At 41.8% G+C, this 20283-nt stretch overlaps 1 protein-coding gene across 4 annotated transcripts in view; it reads right to left on the bottom strand.

The window, feature by feature from the left end:
• Positions 1-3738: 3738 nt before the first annotated feature.
• Positions 3739-20283, bottom strand: part of LOC123766594 (sacsin-like) — a 117946-nt gene continuing 101401 nt past the window's right edge. Inside the window, exon 9 of one of the 4 annotated variants that reach the window (XM_069308153.1) lies at positions 3739-5946. In XM_069308153.1, the coding sequence (XP_069164254.1) occupies positions 5615-5946 (332 nt within the window). In that variant the 3' untranslated portion in view covers positions 3739-5614. Of the gene's footprint in view, positions 5947-16128; positions 16513-20283 lie in introns of those variants that run through there. The other 3 variants (XM_069308157.1, XM_069308155.1, XM_069308154.1) reach the window with 3 other exon arrangements.

Genomic DNA, 20283 nt, shown 5'->3' with positions numbered 1-20283 from the left:
TAAATGCAATCAAATGCAATTCAGCTACAGACAGACAACATTAACATCAGTAATAAAAATGATGGGAAGTTTCATGGCCTATTCCTAGACAAGAGACTCAACTTCAGCACCCACATTCAACAAATAACTAAGTCTCTAAGACAGTTGGTATACTCTCCAAAATCAGATATTATGTTCCTAACTCTGCTCTCCTCTCACTATATTATGCACTAATCTACCCCTATCTTAATTATGGTACCTGTGCATGGGGGTCTACCACTGCAAACCACCTTAAGCCCATCATCACGCAGCAAAAATCTGCTATCAGATTAATAACTAACTCTGCTTTCAGACAACACTCAGCTCCCTTGTTTAAATCCCTAAACTTGCTAAATATTAACTCCCTCCACACATTCTCTTGTGTCAACTACATTTACAAAACCCTGTTCTTAAATGCAAACCATGCTCTGAAACTCTCCCTGGACAGATGGAATAGGACCCATTATAACCACACCAGAAATAAATCTCTCTTTGATATCCCAGGGTCAAACTTAATCTGTGTAAACACTATTGAAATTAAGGGACCTAGTCTATGGAACTCACTCCCTAGTGAATTGAAAAACTGTAAAACTTTTGCCTTATTTAAAAGCAAAACCAAAAAGTACCTAATTTCATCTTCTTAAGTTTCCTACACTGAGCTTTAAATTTGCTCTGTACCTAGTGTTACCCAATCTCCTAATTTTTATGTATTTAACCCAAACAACCTTATCATTGTGTTTATTGCTGTCTTCTTTTATGTGCTAGCCATATGCTGTATTGTGCCAACCAATTTTTGTCAACTACCATTCAAGCTGTCATTGCAATCAATCTTAGCTACCTATGTACTTTAATATACTGTACCTACAATTTTCTCTCATTTTTTTTTTTGTTATTTTCTTGCCTTGTATCTGTTATCATTTTTTTTTATAAATTTTGCAAGTATTTACCTACTTAAAATTTTCTTAGATTAAGGACCTGCCCAAAACGCTGTGCGTACTAGTGGCTTTACAAGATTGTAATTACCATATTATGTATCCTCACATTCCCAATGTACTTTCTTGTATATGCATAAATAAATAAATAAATAAATATCTAATGTATATTGAATGATTGAAAATATAGTGGAACCTTGGTTTTCATATGCCCGTTTTTGTATTTTTCGGTTCTCGAACTCAATTTCTTCGGAAAATTTGATTTGTTAATTGTTGTTTGCCTCAGTTTTCGTAGTTTGTTTATACACGTACGGGTCCACCGAGTGCGTGGCACTTCAGTTTACCAGTGTCTCCTGCCTAGTTATGATCGTGCTTGAATACTTTGTGAAGAATTTCATTGTTTTTGTGTTTTTTTTTTTGGTTTCTAACACACAAGTTCTTATTATATATCATGCCATGAGTTCCAAGAAGTCAGTGGTAAAGTTCAACCTAAGAAAATAGTTGTGAAGATGACAATAGAGGAAAACAAGACGTCATTCATAGTGAGACAATGTGATGTCTCACTACATCAATGTGATGTGAGACAATGTGATGTCTCACTACAGACAAGTATTAAAACAATGAAAAACAAGTGTGTGTACACAGATTCATAGTAAAAACAAAAATAAAATAAAATGTTTATTCAGGTATGGTACATACATACAAGAGATTTTACATAAATTGATCGATTTATAGATGGAGCTAGTACATACAATGCCTAAAACCACTATTACGCAAAGCGTTTCAGGCAGGAAAAACATTAATGACTAAAAACTTAATACTAATTGAGTATAAAGAATAAAATGTGTTGAGAACAAATAAAATAAAGATAAAAAAGGGGGAGACATGGCTTAAAAAGCAGCACAAATACAATTTGGTCGACAAACAGCGTTGTTTAAGAAATCAGACATGGGTTGACAATAGAGGGGTAAGGTAGGTTACAGGGAATTTATTAGGAAGTGCTTCGTTTTATCTTAAACTGGTTGAGAGCGGTACAGTCTTTAACATGGTTGGGAAGGTCATTCCACATTCTTGGTCCCTTGATTTGTAGAGCATTTCTAGTTTGATTAAGTCGTACTCTTGGAATATCAAAACTGAATTTATTTCTGGTGTGGTGCTCATGGGATCTGTTATAACCTTCAATGAAGCTTTTGAGGTCAGGATTGGCATTACAGTTTCGTGTTTTATATATGTATAATACACATGAGAGAATGTGCAGTGACTTAATATCTAACATATTCAGAGATTTGAGTAGGGGTACCGAGTGATGTCTGGGGCCAGAGTTGGATATTGTCCTAATAAGACAAGTAAGACAAACAAGCAAGCAGTGAACCACAACCAGGTCCTAGTGGTAAGCCTAAAAAATGTAAGAGAGAGAGAGTACCCCAGAAATGTCATCATTGCTGTTATAATGAAAGGGGACTTCCCTTCCAAACACTAACACCTCTCCTCCTCCACCCTTTTGGATTCAAAAGGTGACACCCTTAGGGTCAACACTTGCATCAGAGGAGCTCCAGCATATTTCAACAATCCTAAGTATTGTACTACAGGTTGATGTTAGTGAGTGGTGTCCCAGAGAACATAAAACCAGCGTTGAATGTAATGAAACGCCATTTTCTGGGTGAGCCCCGGAGGCTTCCTGGAGCTTATCGGGCTAATGTATATTATATTAGACCGGGACATTAACTAAGGAGTTCAGACCTACCAGGGACCAGCGCCAGAACCTGGCCCCTTCAGAGAGGTTTCAGGGAGCAATGGCACTGGAAAACCCACTGTGGTTGGGGTTTTCCTTATCTGCCATCGACCGGGGTCAGGCACCCAGAAAGGTAGGCATGACAAAACAAACCCCACATGGTAAAAAACTAAAACAAACACCGAAAAGAGAGGTAGAAACTCCCTACAATCCCAAGGAAACAAGCAAACATTACACTTTACTGCCGCGCCGATCGTCCACGCACCCCTCCCCGCCCCGAGAGGGGGAGGGGGAAGCCCCGGACCTACCGCGCCGGCTGCCAAGCTTCAGTTCAGAAGCTAAGCTTCAACAAACATGAAAAAACCGCCGACCGGTGGGAGGGAGGGTTGCCAGGGAGCCTCCGGGGCTCACCCAGAAAATGGCGTTTCATTACATTCAACGCTGGTTTTCTGTGGGGAGCCCCTACAGCTCCCTGGAGCTTCATACCCAAAGAGAAGGAAAAGAAGGGGCTAACCAGGGAGGCGGCCGCCACAAACTCCGCAATGCGAAGCCGAGACAACAGGATGTAACCTGCGACCCAAGGCAACAAGAACGCATAGGAGCAGACGCGCATAAAGAATGGGCGGCCAAGAAACTGTGCGACCCTCAATTCCCTGCACCCGAAATGAGCCGTAGACGTCACCAACACAGCAGCAAAAGCTGCAAACGTCCGAACAGCATGGGCGCAAAGACAGCAACCCGTTCTCGCAAATTCGTAAAGTCAATATTGACTTATTAACTACGTGCATAGGTGATATAGTAAACATAATAGATACCCTTAAAAAGATTCATAGAAAACACCGACCTTACCTAACCTTGTTTAGTATCTTTAAGCATCTTATTGCTTCGTAATTACAATTATTACTTAACCTATACCTATTATAGGTTAGGTAAGAATTGTAATTACGAAGCAATAAGATGCTTATCTTAACATACTAAGTAGGTTAGGTAAGGTCAGTGTTTTCTATGAATCTTTTTAAGGGTATCTATTATGTTAAGTATGTCACCTATGCACATATTTAATAAGTCAATATTGACTTATTAAATTTGCGAGAACGGGTTGAAGACAGACCACAGGCTGGAAGACCGAAAAACTCTGCGGACGACCTGGGAGACCCGAAGCCCTGAAACAGGGAACGAGGAGAACCGGAGCAAACCAAAGCGCATCCGCAAACACGGTACGCAGGTAATGGCAAAAAGCGCAACCGGACATCACAGGACGCACCCCCGGCCAAACCAATCATGCATCAATAACCCAGCTGTTAGTTAATATTGAAGGTGTGCCTAGTTTTTTTAGATGACATTATTGAATGCAGGGAGAATGAGGAAGAACATGATGCTAAATTAGAATAAGTTTTGAATCTGCTGCAAAAGCACAATGTGAAGATTAATAAGGGTAAAACAACATTGAAGACCAAGGCCATTGAATACCTGGGGTACCATATTTCAGGTAAGGGCTTTACTCCTTCTCACAAAAAATGTAGCTGCTATAGTAGATGCCCCAGCCCCAACATCAGTTAGGGAAGTACAGTCTTTTGTTAGGATGGTTACATATTTTTATAAGTTCGTGAAGAACTTTTCAACAAAATTAGCACCCTTGTATGAATTGTTGAAAAAGGGGGCTAAATTTAAGTGGGCAGCAAGAGAGAATACCTTCAGGAATATTAAGCAGGAATTGATAAATTCTCCAGTGCTCACTAATTTTACTGGTAGACTCCCTTTAAAACTGGAGGTAGATGCTTCCCCAGTAGGAGTGGGTTGTGCATTATTACAGGAAGTACATGATCAGGATACAGTAGTATATTTTGCTAGCAAGAAATTATCTCCTGCAGAACAGAATTATTCTGTTAGATAAAGAAGCCTTAGCTTTGGTATATGCTGAAAAAACTGAGGTATTTTCTGCTGGGGAGGAAATGTCTTGCTAGAACAGACCATAAACCCCTGTTAGGATTGTTTGGCAGAGGTAAACAAATTCCAGTTAATGCCAATGCTAGAATTCAAGGATGGGCATTACTACTCTAGCAGTTTGAGTATGATTTAGAGTTTAAGCCAGGCAAGGATAATGTAGTAGCTGATGCATTAAGTAGATTGCCTGTGACAGAAGAATTGAATTCCAGTATTCCAGTGGAGTATGTTAACCTGGTGGAATCTCTGTCTTTTGAGGATATTTCATTCCAGACTATTAGAAGGCTACTTTGTTATGGTGCATATCACCATAAAGTATGTTACGCTATCTGTCTGTTACACTATCAACATCACTAGATGATGATAGTGATATATAATGTGCGTATAGTGTAATGACAGAAAGAACACTGATTGGTTGATTTAAGAATATAATATATGTGTCAAAATATTTATGAGCCCAATATTTTTTAAAATAGCTATGTTCACACATTTAACTACATCAATTCCACAAATTACACACTACTGCAAAAAATTTGATACAAAACCATTCACAGACATAAAATAATTATGTAAAAATGTATTTGAGGCAGCCCCTCCCACAGTTGGCTGTCGTCCACTAGGCTGACCTAGGATTCTTGTTACGTGTATATAAACTCTCAATACACAATCATTGTTGAGTTCATTATAGTGCACATAATTGAATATCTTTATATATAATATGTGAATATAGTATAATAACAACAATAACATTGTTTGATTGATCTTAGAATATAATGTATGTGCTCCATAATTTTGAGCATAGCAATATCAGCGCCCATAAATTGCTTAACTTCTCGGCTCCATCAAAGTTAAAGTATGTCACATACATTACTTTATTTTAGTTTCCCTGATCAGAGACCGCATTTTAGCAATATAGGAGAAAACAATTTTTGGGGAATAATATTTTTTCAGAGCACAACAAGGGTGTCATGGCTGAGCAGCGCAGTGGTTAAGAATTATGTGGACACTTACCTTTAAGTGCTATCTTCTGCATAGACTGGTAAACTGATGTAGCAAGATGGGTGCTGAGGAACTGTTCTTCCAAACCACAGAAAGCTCCACCTTCTTCTCCGCAGACATAAACTGAGCGACTAGAACGTGAGAATGTACCCCATGTCCCATTATTTAAAGGCAGGAGAGGAATTCCTTCAAGATCATTATAATTTTCATCCGAAAGAGCATACTCAAGTAGGTATGATCGATTCCATTCTTCTCCGACAGATCTGAATGTTCTTAGGCTATTCCTTAACACTTGGGGAGTAACTGTAGCTGGGGAAGACCCTGTAATTATACAATTTCTACTTAGAAACTATCATTTATACTATTTATATATATTCAATACTAATAAATTATATTAAGAAACCCAATAATAACAAGATTTTGAAGTTACAGGTACTAGAACTCTATAAAGATCATTTTCATGCATTGGCATACTCATGTGTCTTCTTTATATACAATGTTCTAAATTGTAATAGCTATATTTTGGAGTCTGTGGAGCTGAATTTGTTTTAAAAATCTTTTAATATCTAAATGTACAGCAATATTGATGTTAAAAACTGAAGTGAAAATAAAAGGTGTCCAAATATGGGATCAATTACTAACTGAAATTTAATATTTTAGATTGATACAAATGTTAAAAAATACTTATGTAAATACTGTAGGATGCATATTATACTTTGCTTGTTATTCATTTTAAAGGTCAAAATTTAATGTTATCTAAGAGGAAATTTCTCCTTTCTCAAATGATACTTATGGTTCAAGATTAATTAGATTTTAAAAGATTTGTCAGCCTGTCTGATGAGCCCTTGACAAAAATTAGTTCCCAATTGGCCTCTTCATTGACCTGAGAAAGGTCTTTGATAATGTAAACCAAAACTACCTCTTATTTAAACTTCACCATTATGGTATCCGAGGCCTTTCTCCGAGCTATATTCGTTCCCATCTCAGTGACAGACACTAATATATAGCCATCAGTAACATGCCTCACCCACTACCATTAACAATAGGAGTGCCATAGGGCAGCATAGGACCTCTCCAATTTCTTGTATACATCAATGATTTGCCAATGTTTCTAACATTCTTAAACCTATACTATTTGTTAACAATATTACATTCATCTATTTTGACCCCACCCCCACACACTAAATAATATTGTAAATAATGAATTTAAAAAGTCCACTCATGGATATCAACCAACAAACTCACACTAAATATAGAAAAGACCTACTACATTTTATTGGTAGTAAATCTTCAAAAAATTCAACTTCAGATAGACAATGTTAACATTAACAATAAAAATGAGGGAAAGTTCTTTGGCCTATACACATATAAGAGACTGAACTTCAGTGCCCACATACAACACGTAGCCAAAAAAAAAGCGATGAATGTAATGAAACGCCATTTTCTGGGTGAACCCCTGAGGCTCCCTGGAGCTATAGGACTGATAAAAGCAATATTGGTCTGGGGCTTCAGTCACGTAGAGTTCTGCCTACCAGGAACCACGAGCCAGAACCTGGCTCCCTCAGAGAGGTGCAGGGAGCAATGGCCTATGAAAACTCCACTCTTTGAGAGTATATTCATTATGAGAGTATGGTCTCTCAAGATTCTCCCACAGCTGACATGAATGGCTCATTGCAGCGCACAGTGCACCGATCTCGTTCGTGCACAGGGCACTATCTCTGTTAATCCTGGATGTAAACTGTCATGTGGAGTGTCCCCAGGATGCCTGCATAACCAGAAATGCGTACATATCAGAGGCCTCCGTTTGACCAGGCAAGAAGTTGATATAGGGAAGTTAAGCATTTATGCCATGGAGTCAGTGAGTACACAGTGAAAGGTGCAAGGCATGGTAGAGGGGGATGCCTGCATATGACCTGATCTCTGGGGTCAGCCTCAACGCGATGGAGAATAACAACTGTGACGTGGTCGTGACATGTTCATGACGTCACCTCTTCTACCGATCACGTAACAACCAATATCATTGGTTCCAGCTCCTTCACTACAACGCCATTGGTCACTTGGACCTGATGGTTGTGCCACGAGGAGCCCTGCATCAGCTTGCAAGGGTATTCTCGTGAGGAGGTCCATACAAAGTTGACATGTCCTATTCTGTCTATCGGCCCATAGACAGAAGAGAACCGTTAAGTTAAATTCGGCGTCTTCTCGATATACCAACATTCGCCCAGAATCGCGAGCGTGACTATATTGTTAAGAAATCTTATAGTGAAAAAGTCTGTAAATCACCAGAGCAAAACAGAATGGTATCAGGTAACCTCTGGTGACAAATTGAGATGTCTGTGAGAAACCTAGAGTTAATTATGGTAGTACCTCTGCCTAAGTAAATCTGCGAGTGACTTTTGCCCACAGTGTACCGCTTGGTACCATGTAATCAGCCACCACTAGCCGCCATCTCAGACCAGACCGTGTAGCCGCCTCAGGCCGCCCTGCCCTCACTGTACTATGTGACATCACCCTTACTCACCGCCAGTGCCATCAAGTATGGGTGTGTGTCTGTTAAGCATACAGTACGCCCTCCTATGCGAGTACCCTCCGTGTCAAGTACGGTTTCTTGGGAAAGCCTGTCGTCAATGGTCTCACGTCAGAATGAGTGAAACCAGCTGTCAGGACTCATACGAGTTTCACATACACCACACATTTAGTTATTGTGATATAATTATTGTGCATGATTATTGCCTGTCCCATTGACAGTGCCATTGTGATTTATTGCACATCATCATTACCCAAGTATCCTGTTGGAACTCCTGTGACCCCTTTTTTGCACACTGCCAGTTAGGTTTGCGGTGTTAATGATTGGCTGTCAATTGTGTTAAGTTAGGTGTTTCTCCAAGAGTGGATTCGAATCGATTAGTCAGATGTCAAGAGTCTCGCTAATTCAACTACAGTATAGCCTTTCTGACGCCAATCTAAAGTAAATCAAGCACCCTTTGTATTAGTGGTTAAGTTAGTAAATAAACTACTGTTAAGCTTTATGCGGTGTTTCTGTTGAACCACTTCTGAATACTGCCAGCTATTTTACTTCAGCCTTCAACTCCAGGTGTCTTCAACACCGAGTTGCCTATTATTCACAAATCAATAAATGTGATGAGGACCAAACAAGTCTCTCAAAGTGTTTCAAACATTCAGGAGATTCCAACGACCAATGTGGATCAGGACCAGGTGAAGCAAGTCTGAGAAGAGACCCTTAAGGACTCTAACTCGACCTTGCTCCCAGGCCCTGTACGGTTGCTCTCGTATTTTCTCTGATGGATTCAGACAGCTTCATGAAGCGTTTGCCACATGTACATTGGTGACGTATGCATTGCAGTCGGGAAAGCAAAATAGAAAACCCCACTTTCATGTATGCTAGCGACTGAGGTTAGGCACCCAGAAAGGTAGGTGTCCCAATACAGACCCTAACTGGTAGAAAATTGCAACCCAAGACTGAACAGAGCCCAAAAACTTCCCCAAGAAAAACAAGGCAATGGACAAAACGTCATCAAACAGACGCATCCCTCCCCTCCCCCCGAGAGGGAGAGGGGGGCCTTGCCCACCCGCTCATCCACCAGTTTGGAGACTGAGCAAACAGAACAAAAACCACCAACCACAGGAACGAGGGTGCTAGGGAGCCTCCGGGCTCACCCAGAAAATGACATTTCATACATTCATTTTGTTTTCTGTGGGGAGCCCTGTCGGCTCCCTGGAGCTAGATACCCAAAGATAAGTAAAAGAGAGACTCACCCGAGAGGCGGCAGTACCATGTGCCTCATGAAGAAAACGGGACAACTCTATGCAACTGACAGCTCACACAAGACTGCTGAGGGCCTGGAACGTTCAGGAGATAATGGGGGGGGGGGCCATGTTGGAAATTTTTACCAGTTATTCTCATCCCTAATACAGCAGGATGTATTTCCGGTATTAGGCTTCATACACATTTAATATTCATTTACTAACCCTTAGTACAATGGGATGTATTTCCTGTACTAAGCGTAATAATTAACTAACACTGCTAATACGTAGTTTAGTATTATAGAATTTACTGTATTAGGTTGTGGAACATCATGTAATTTCTCCTAGAATGTTGTAGTGTTGCATCAGCCACTCACGGAGACTAAATTTCCACATACCTGTAGATCTAACAAAGTGCAGCCATTTACTTTCTTTTATTAGAAATAATTATTTAGTAATAGGTTTACTTTTAGTATACAACAGTTTACTGGAATTCCTTTACCCAGCTTGATCGCTGTTCCAGTAAATAATATCATAATCTAAAATTATTTCCACCACCAAGCAAGTCTGTTTTATTTGTGCAGTCTACATTAACTGACTTGCACTGTGAGAATCAATCATCACCACATAAAATATTTGAACAAAATAACGATATTTATAAACGCCACCTTCCCTATTTAGTTTAAATAAATAAATATAATTTATGTTTGAGCCCCTACTGGGAGCTAATGCGCATGCGCGACTTTCAAGAGGGAAGGAGACAGGTCTCTCGCCTTATTAGATTAACAAGCGGCACGGTGCTCCGAAGCGGTCCCAACAAATCTTACCATCCAGAAGGCATCCTTACAATACAATACAATACAATACAATACAATACAATTTTATTTAGGTAAGGTACATACATACAATAAATATTTACAAGGATTGTTTAACTTATAGGTATAGCTAGTACATACAATGCCTAAAGCCACTATTACGCAAAGCGTTTCGGGCATGATAAACTTAAATGACAAGCTTAATACTAATTGAGCATAATGAGTAGAATGAAAACAAGAAATGAAAACATAGATGAAAAAGCAGCACAAATACAATTATGTCGAAAAACAGCGCTCTTTAAAGAAAAAACAGACATTGGTTGACAATAGAAGGGTAAGGTAGGTTACAGGGAATTTATTAGGTATAGTTTCGCTTTTAACTTAAACTGGTTGAGAGAGGTACAGTCTTTAACATGGTTGGGAAGGTCATTCCACATTCTGGGCCCCTTGATTTGTAGAGCATTTCTAGTTTGATTAAGTCGTACTCTAGGAATATCAAAACTGTATTTATTTCTGGTGTGATGCTCATGGGTTCTGATACAACCTTCTATGAAGCTTTTGAGATCAGGATTGGCATTATAGTTTAGCGTTTTATATATGTATAATACACATGAGAGAATGTGCAGTGACTTAATGTCTAACATATTCAGAGATTTAAGTAGGGGTACCGAGTGGTGTCTGGGGCCAGAATTGGATATTGTCCTAATAGCAGCTTTGTGTTGAGTAATTAGAGGACGTAAGTGATTTTGGGTAGTAGAGCCCCAAGCACAAATACCATAGTTGAGATATGGATAGATAAGGGAGTAATAGAGAGTCACCAGGGCAGGGCGTGGTACATAATATCTGATCTTAGAAAGAATGCCCACAGTTTTTGAAACTTTTTTTGATATGTTTAGAATGTGTCCCTGGAAATTAAGCTTGTGGTCAATGAGAATGCCAAGGAATTTGCCATCTAATTTGTTACAAATTTGGGTATTGTTTATTTTGAGATTTATTTGATTAGAGGATTTATTGCCAAACAGAATATAAAAGGTTTTGTCAATGTTAAGGGTGAGTTTGTTGGCAGTTAGCCACAGATGGACTTTATTTAGCTCAGTATTTACTGTGGCATTTAGAGCAAGGGGATCAGGACTGGAGTAAATGAAGGTTGTGTCGTCAGCAAATAGAATTGGTTTGAGGTGTTGGGAGGCATTTGGAAGGTCATTAATGTAGATGAGAAAGAGGAGAGGGCCAAGTATGCTGCCCTGGGGAACACCAATGTTGATGGGTAGGGTGGGAGAAATTGTATTATTCACAGAAACATATTGGAGCCTGTCAGTAAGGTAGGATTTGAGGTATTGTAGGGAGTGTCCTCTGACTCCATAATGATGTAATTTAAGAAGAAGGTTTTGGTGGTTGACAGTGTCAAAAGCTTTACGCAGGTCCACAAACAACCCAACAGAGAACTCATTTTTATCAAGAGCTGTATGAATCGAGTTAAGCATACTAATAAGTGCATCGTTAGTGCTTTTTTTGGGTCTGAAGCCATATTGGCAAGGGCTAAGTATATTGAGTTTGGCTAGATATGAGTAAAGCTGCTTATAGATTAGTTTTTCAAAAATTTTTGACAAGTTTGGCAGGATAGATATAGGTCTGTAGTTGTTAACATCTGTGAGATTACCACATTTGTGGACAGGCGTTACTCTCGCTTTTTTTAGAATATCTGGGAAGGTTTGGAGTTCAAGTGACTTGTTGAAGAGCAAAGCAATAGCAGGGGTTAAAGATCTGGAGGCTTTTTTGTAAATTAAAGTTGGCATCTCCTCAAGGGCACCAGACTTGGTTTTAAGGGAAAGGATTATCTCATTGACGTCAGTGGAATTAATAGGCTTTAGGTACAGAGACTGTGGATAGTTACCTGAAAGATAGTCATTAATGTCTGTACTGGAAGATGGAATATCATTTGCAAGGGATGAACCAATGGAAGAGAAGAACCTATTGAACTCAGTAGCAGAATCAGAGGCTGAAAGCTGACCATCGTTATTAGACAGGAGAGTCGGTTTGTTATTTAAAGACTTCTTTGATCCCAATATTTGAGAAATTGTTCTCCAAGTTTGTTTAATGTTGCTCTTTATTTGGGTAAATTTATCTTCATAGTATTTAGTTTTGGCTCGTCTAATTATCTTAGACAGCAATAATGAGTAATTCTTTGAGAATTCTTTGGAGACAATTCCTAACCTATACTTCTCAAGGTCATGTTTTTTATTAATAGATTTAAGTATTCCCTTTGTAAGCCAGGGATTGTTAATCCTTTTGGTTGTGACTTGTTTTGTAAGCATAGGACAGTGGGTATTATAAAGGCTAAGAGTTTTTTGAAGAAAAGATTGTACTGCAAGGTTGATGTCCACTATGTTACCTAACTCGGACTCCCAGTTGACATTATCAGCAGCAGTTATAAAATTGTCTATAGCAGTTTCATTGTGTAGTCTAAAACGTATCACTCTTGACTCAAGAGGTGGTTTGCTAATGTTAGTTAAGAGAAATGTGGGGTAATGATCTGTAGTGCTATCGGTGATTATACCTGAAGTAAGCGGAGAGGTTATGTTTGTCCAGATGTGATCGAGCGTCGTGGCAGTGCTATCAGTGATTCTAGTAGGTCTAGTGATTAAGGGTATGAGGAAGCAGGAATTCATACAGTTGAGGAAGCTAACAGCAGTGGGGTGTTCAGGCTCGCAGAGGTCAATATTAAAGTCCCCTGCGATAATTAGGTGGTTTTTGTTCAGTCTGTTATCAAGTATTAGATTTCTAAGGTTTGAGTTGAATTCGGACACATCAGTGTTAGGAATTCTATAAACTGCACCCACAGTCAGGACAGACTCGGCACCCTTGACTCTGAAGCTGGCGAAGATATACTCCCCATAGCAGTCTCTGGTTCTAATTTCTTTTAAGCATGTTAGTTCTTGGTGGTAGTAAAGAGCAGTGCCACCACCTCTCTGAATTTGACGACAGTTGTGAATTGCTGAGTAGTTAGGCATGTTAAAGAGCTGAGTAGTATCCTCTTTCAACCATGTTTCAGTAAGTATAATAAAAGAGAATTTGTTGTCAATAGCTTCAATCAAGGCACTAACATCATCGAAGTGTTTACCTAGGGATCTAACGTTCAAATTGATTACAGAGATATTGTGATTATGAGTTAATACATTGTTTACATCATGTGCTGCAAAATATCTGCAATTTAGATCATTAAAGTGATAATTGTCATAGATAGTGGATAAGAGGTTAAGTTCAGGGTCTATACTTGTCTGCATAAAAAAAGCTGATTGCAGGAAAAACAAGGGAAGAAAGGCAAATAACAAGGTAGAAATAAGCTATAAAATAGGGAAAAAGATGTACACAATACAGAACAAAGCAAACTCAAAAGGGGCTTACAGGGGTACAATGGAGTAAGGGAGTATGGCTAGGCTAGGCAACCTAGGTAATAAATGAGATTAACGAAAAAACATATAAACATGGACTATACAAAACACAAGATATAGAAATACAAAACAGAAATATAAACAAGACTAAGCAATACAAAAACAAACTGAGCAAAAATGAAAAATGAGGTAGATAGCTTACAAGTACTCTCAGGTACACTGTAAGTAACAATTTGCAATTTGAGATACAGGCAAAGCCAGGGGTACAATGGAGTAAGGGAGCATGGCGAGGCTAGGCAACCTAGGTAATAAATGGAATCAAAGAAAAGTTGAATAATAAGCATAGGCAAATTTAAGCTAATGATTATTAATTATAAATAGTTCAGTTATGACTGTATAATTAATAAGACCTGAAGAACTATTTATGCACTCAATTAAAAAATTTCAGTAAATGACTAGTTAAGAGCAAGTTAAAAATTAAGTCAGAAAATGAAACAATGAGACTTAGGAAACCTAGCCCCACTAGTTGACAGGGGGTTAATTAAGTTAATTCACTGGGAATGATAATGAGCTGAGACAGACCACATTGGGAGAGGAAAGTGTTGAGGTTCTCTTCTTTAGTAATTGTGAACATTTTGCCCTCTGCGGTTTTTCTCACCTTTATCAGTCCATCTCTAACGAAGCACTGATGAATCGCATCTGGGTTTTTTTGACGGATTTGACGCAGGCGGTAGAGGAGGTGCTGTCTGTTCCTAGTCAAGCACTCGTTGATGTATAATCCCGTCCGTTGGGCTACAGCTGTCCGGACTAGATTGGATTTCGTGAACTGGGAAGACAGCTTCAGGCGAATTTTCCGTTGGTTTTGACTTGATGGATTCTTTTTGCCTACTCTGTAGGCAGCAATAACGTCAGATTTGTTTAGAATGAGCTGCAATTTGTCTTTTATGAGATCCAGAGCTATTTCGACACAGTTTTCACCATCATGTTCCACAGGTATATCTTGGGACGACACTATAACAGAGTCTAGCAGCTTTTGCTGGTCTTGTTCATCCTGGGAGACAGAACGCTGGGCTGAAAATGTACTGATACATGCAGTCATTTTGTTGAGGGCTTCCTCCTGTTTTTTAATGGCTTCATCAGTTTTCAGAAGGTTGCTTTCCTCACGGAGATCATTTAAATCATGCTGTAGTTGGTCTTGGCTTGCCTTGCAGTTTCTAATTTCCTCGCGGAGGAGGGTTATTTCTTGTTGTTGTTGTTGGAGATTAGCGCGGATCGCTAGATTCTCATTTAGAAGACTCAAGATGATAGCATTTTGAGACTCGAGGACTTGGCACAACTTTTTGAACCACTGATTCTCGGCCCAGTTATAGAATTCCGGTGAGGGACCGGAAGCTCGCTTGAGTTGCTTATAGTGGGATGCTAGCATGTCCATAGGAGAGGGTTGAGATGTCTCTGCTCCCTTGCTCAAAGGGGTGGAGGGGAGGGCAGCACCGCTGCCCTGGACCCCAGAGCTTCCAGACGGAGAAACACGAATATTGTTTGAGTTGGCCGGGATGGTTGCCTTGTTAAGGGGTTTGTTGTCCTTCTTTCTTTGCACAGCCCCATGTTTAGGAGACATGATTGGTTAGAATGGACTGGGGGTATATGTTGTGAAGAAACTTGCGTCAGGCAGCGCGGTGGCGGCAGCAGGCACTGGTACTCACAGCCGTAGAGGAATGTTTTGAAACTTAATTGAGATGGAATGAGTTGATTTTGGTCGGTTACTTTGGTTTTGCTATAACATGCTAGGACTCCATGTACTTAGCTGCCTGTGGGTGGCGGTCTACATCATCTGGCAATAGTATAAGGGCTGATATACAGCTTAGAGTGAGGAGCGCAGCGTGATCACGTTGGTCTCGTAGCGTAGCTCGAGGTGTACTCGAGGTGTACGTTACATCCCTGGATGCTAGATTGAAGACGCAGCTTACCAGAATCAGGGACACCAGTTCGGCAGGCATTTTTACCTTTTAGTTTAATTATTGAGCTCATAAAATTAACTAATATAGGTAGCCATGTTGTTAAGCCGCGGGCGTAATAACAATCCCACGTGAGGGCAATTCTTCCCCCTCCAAATATCTAGATATTACTTTATATGTGTGTAAATACTAGTTTATGGTGGAAATTACGGAAATATTATTGCAGCATGGTGCAACACCCCTGAGGAAACGTGTGGCAGCCATACTCTCACATGTTTCAAGTAGTGCTATCTCAAACTGTTTCCAGACTGATGTACAGTGGACTACATCTACGTCCCTCTGTCACAGCTCAGATTTAATCAGTTTTTCATTGTAGATAGTACTTTATTACTCAGATCCCATATTTTATGGTCCTACGAACCATATATTCCATTTTATGCATTATTAATCTTTACATTACAATAGTATTTCTTTATTACACATTTTCTCATTATCTGTGTGTCTCCCAATATTATACTCATTATTATTATTGCATAATATATGTTACACATAGATTGAACTCATAGAAGACCCCCCCCAAAAAAATGTCATGGGAGGCTGGCTCTAGAATTATCTAATTTACAGTCATTGCTTAATAGAACTTATTCATATATAATCATAGATCTATAAGCCACTGATTTTCTCATTTCATCACTCATTCTGGTCCTTTGAGCTATCTTAGAATTAATCATTATTTTGCATTCTTAAAATTACACATTTTATCAGTATTATACTAGAGCCAGATTTCCCCACAGGCCAGGACCCTGTTCGACCTCCAAAACTCCTGTGCCCAAATGTCAGCCCAAGACATGTTCTCAAATACAGCAGCAAGAGCCGCAAACTTCCGAACATCATAGGCACGAGAGTAGACAGCAGGCTGGCTATGCTTGATAGCCCTGTGGACGACCCGAGATCCGAGCCCTGGAACAGGGAATGAGGGAAATCGGATAAACTCAAAGCATGTCTCCAGACACAGAACTCAAGGCGCCCAAGTAAGTAAGTAATTATCAAAAGAAGGCACCAAACCGGGAAGGCTATGTAGCACCATCAAAGACGCAAAATAATCAGAGGGCGCTAAATATCACCAAGGATGCCAATACGAGAACAAAAACGCATAAGGCGAACGATATCAAAAGTATCAGAGTCACCAAGAATTCTATCGAGGGACAGGTGACCGCGAGGGGCGGTCGGAAAGCAAGACATACGCTCGTCCTGGAAGTCAGGACATTCAAGAAGGACATGCACGACCGTAAGAGGGACAATGCAACTAGGACAATAAGGAGCAGGGCGGCGCTCCATCAAGTGACCATGGGTTAAGCGAGTATGGCCAATACGCAACCTCGCCAGAGCTGTTTCCCACCGCCGGTTACGGTGGAAGGAGGACTGCCACGGGGAAACACAACATTTAAGAGTAAGTAGCTTGTTACCAGTAACAGACAACCAAGAAGCCTGCCAACGGGTAAGGACTGAGGAATGGATAACCGGGTAAAAGTCGGAATACGGAATGCCCTTACGAGAGATGGGACAAGAGCGGACAGCTTCCTTGGCGGCAGCATCCGCACGCTCAATTAAAGACACACCAATATGGCTGGGAACCCAACAAAACTCAACCGACTTAAATTTACTGTGAACGAGAAATAGCCAATGCTGGATCTCGACAACCACTGGATGAACTAGATTAAAGGACCCGAGAGCCATGAGGGCACTACGAGAGTCAACAACAACTACAAAGGAAGACTGACAACGAGAAAGTAGGAGACGAAGAGCATAGAGAATAGCATAAAGTTCCGCTGTAAAGATGCTAGTCTCCGGAGGCAAGCGACACATATAAGTGCGATCAGGAAAAACAACAGAGTAGCCAACACCGTCCGCTGACTTAGACCCATCGGTGAAGACAGAAACGGAGCGGGAGTGAGAAGAAAAGTGCTCGAGGAAAAGGCGTTTTAGAACCGTAGGAGGGGTAAAAGCTTTAGTGATGATACGGGTCAAGGATGTACAAAACCGCGGAAGAGGGACCCTTCATGGGGGCAAAGAAGGAACAACACGAGGAGAAACATCAGAAATACGAACAGAAAGAGAATCCTGCAGGCGAGATAACCGGACAGAAAGAGGGAGGTGGTGAAGAGGAACAGGAACCGCAGGAGGGGTAAAAGTTAAAGCACGACAGAGGCGAGAGGAAGGATGTTGCAAGGACCGCGCAAGATAGCGAAGACAGTAGCGATCACGGCGGTCCTGGAGAGACAGGAAGCCAGTGTCAACATACAAGCTAAGGACGGGAGTCGAACGAAAGGCACCAGAACTGAGGCGCAACCCAGTATGGTGCAAAGCATCAAGACGGCGAAGAGTAGAAGGAGAAACAGACGAGTAAGCAGGGCAACCATAATCGAGCTTAGACAGGACGAGAGAGGAATGTAAAGCAAGGAGAGTGCGCCTATCTGCCCCCCAAGAAGTATGGGACAAGACCCGAAGGAGGGTAAGGGCCTTAGAGTCAAAAAGGACGGCAACAACGGAGGTCTTCACAGCAAAAGCAGTACGAATATAGACCTCCAAGTTCACCAGGACATCTGTCGTGCTGCGGCACTTGCGGAAACCAAATTGAGAAGGGGAGAGGAGGTGATGGTGTTCCAGGAACCACATCAGACGAACGTTAACCATACGTTCAAAGAGTTTGCAGACACAACTTGTGAGAGCAATAGGGCGAAAGTCCTTAGGGGAAGTACCCAGAGACCCCGGTTTGCGAACAGGGAGGACAACGGCATCGAGCCAGTCCTCAGGGACTGACGACGACTCCCAGATCCGATTATACAGACTCAGTAAATACTGAGACGTGCTCGGAGGGAGATGGCGAAGCATCTCATAATGAATACCATCGGAGCCCGCCGCCGTAGAACCGCAGAGGGCCAGGGCAGAACGAAGTTCAGAGAGAGAGAAGGGATCATTATAGGGAAGCTGAAGACGAGTGCAGAAATCTAAAGGACGAGACTCAAGGACAGGTTTACGAAGAAGGAAAGATTGGGGAAGATGAAGACCAGAGCTAACAGAAGAAAAGTGGGAACCCAGTTCGGAAGAGACCTGCAATGGGTCCGCCACAAGAGTATCATGGAGGTGAAGGACCGGTGAAACATCGGGAACGAACTTACCCGCTATCTTGCGGATACGCTTCCAGATCTGGGCCAGAGGGGTTTCGGACGTAATTGTTGACACATAAGATGCCCAACATTCACGTTTAGCCGTACGGATGGCCCTACGGGCCACCGCACTCGCTTTCCGAAAGAAAAGAAAAGAATCGGTCGTCTGCCTACGGCGGTGCCTCTTCCAGGCTGCACGCTTACAGCGGACAGCCCGAGCACAGTCCGCATTCCACCAGGAACGCACTTCCGTGGACCCCGAGAGGAAGAGCGAGGAATAGAGCGGAGGGCAGCGTTGAAGACAGTGTCATGAAAAAGGAGGAGAGCGCAAGAGAGAGGCAGAAGGGAGAGGTCAGAGAGAGCAGCACTGAGGGTAAATAGGGTCCAGTCTGCCTTAGCAAACTGCCACCTAGGGAAAGAGAGGGAAGGGCGAAAAGAGAAAAAGGAAACAAGGATGGGGAAATGATCACTTCCATGGAGGTCATCAAGAACCTGCCACGTGAAATCGAAGTAAAGAGAAGAAGAGCAGAGAGAAAGATCAAGACAAGAAAGGGTGCGAGTCCGAGAGTCCAAATGAGTGGGCTCACCAGAATTCAGAAGAGACAGGGAAGAAGAGAGGAGAAACGGCTCAAGGAGGCGACCCCGGGTATTCGTCAGAACGTCACCCCAAAGAGAATGACGACAATTGAAGTCACCCAGCAGGAGCACAGGCTCCGGCAAGGAGTCTAGGAGGTGTTTCAAATCAGGAAGAGAGAGCGGGACACTCGGGGGGAGATAAATGGAACAAACTGTGTACCATTTCCCCACAAAGATACGAGCAGCAGAACAATGGAGAGGCGAAGGAAAAAGTAAAGGAACAAAGGGAACATCTGCACGAATCAAGAGAGCAGAAGAATTAGAAGCCCCAGCAATGGCTGGGGGGGGGGAGAGAAAGGAATAGCCACGAAAACGACCAGGACGAGCACCAAGCATTGGCTCCTGGAGACAGACACAAAGGGGCGAAAACCGCGAAATCAGAAGTTGGAGTTCGAGGAAATTGGCGTAATAACCTCGAACGTTCCATTGAAGAATGGACAACGACGAGAAGAGAAAGGACAAAAACAGAGAACAAGGAAGAAACAAAGGCGAAAGAGCAACAGAGCACGTTAAAGAATATCAGGGTCGGGATCAGGGTCAGCAAAGTCAGGGTTAGGGGGCATGGGTAAACTGAGCAAAGACGGAGGGAAGGAAACGGGAGAACAGATCAGAGGTGGGCGGGCGGGGTCCGGAGGAGGAGGAGGAAGAGGAGGAGACAACGGAGAGGAGCAGTCAAGGACAGTAGTAGGAAGAGGGGGAGTAGAAAGAGGGGAGCGCACCCCAGCAAGAGCAGCAACCGAAAGGGAAGCAGGGGCCAAAGAAACCTCCATAGCAGGAACAGGGGGCGCAACCACTGAAACGGGAGGGGAAGGAGCAACAGAGCCAGAAGTAGGAGCTAAGGAAGAAGCGAAGCCTTCTTACCCGCCGGGGAAGAGGAAGGAGAGGAGCCAGGCTTACGCTTCTGACTTAAAGAGACAGGTGTCCCAGC

This window comes from Procambarus clarkii, chromosome 62 (assembly GCF_040958095.1).
Source record: "Procambarus clarkii isolate CNS0578487 chromosome 62, FALCON_Pclarkii_2.0, whole genome shotgun sequence".
NCBI lineage: Eukaryota > Metazoa > Arthropoda > Malacostraca > Decapoda > Cambaridae > Procambarus > Procambarus clarkii.
This window is presented reverse-complemented; position numbering and strand designations above follow the sequence as displayed.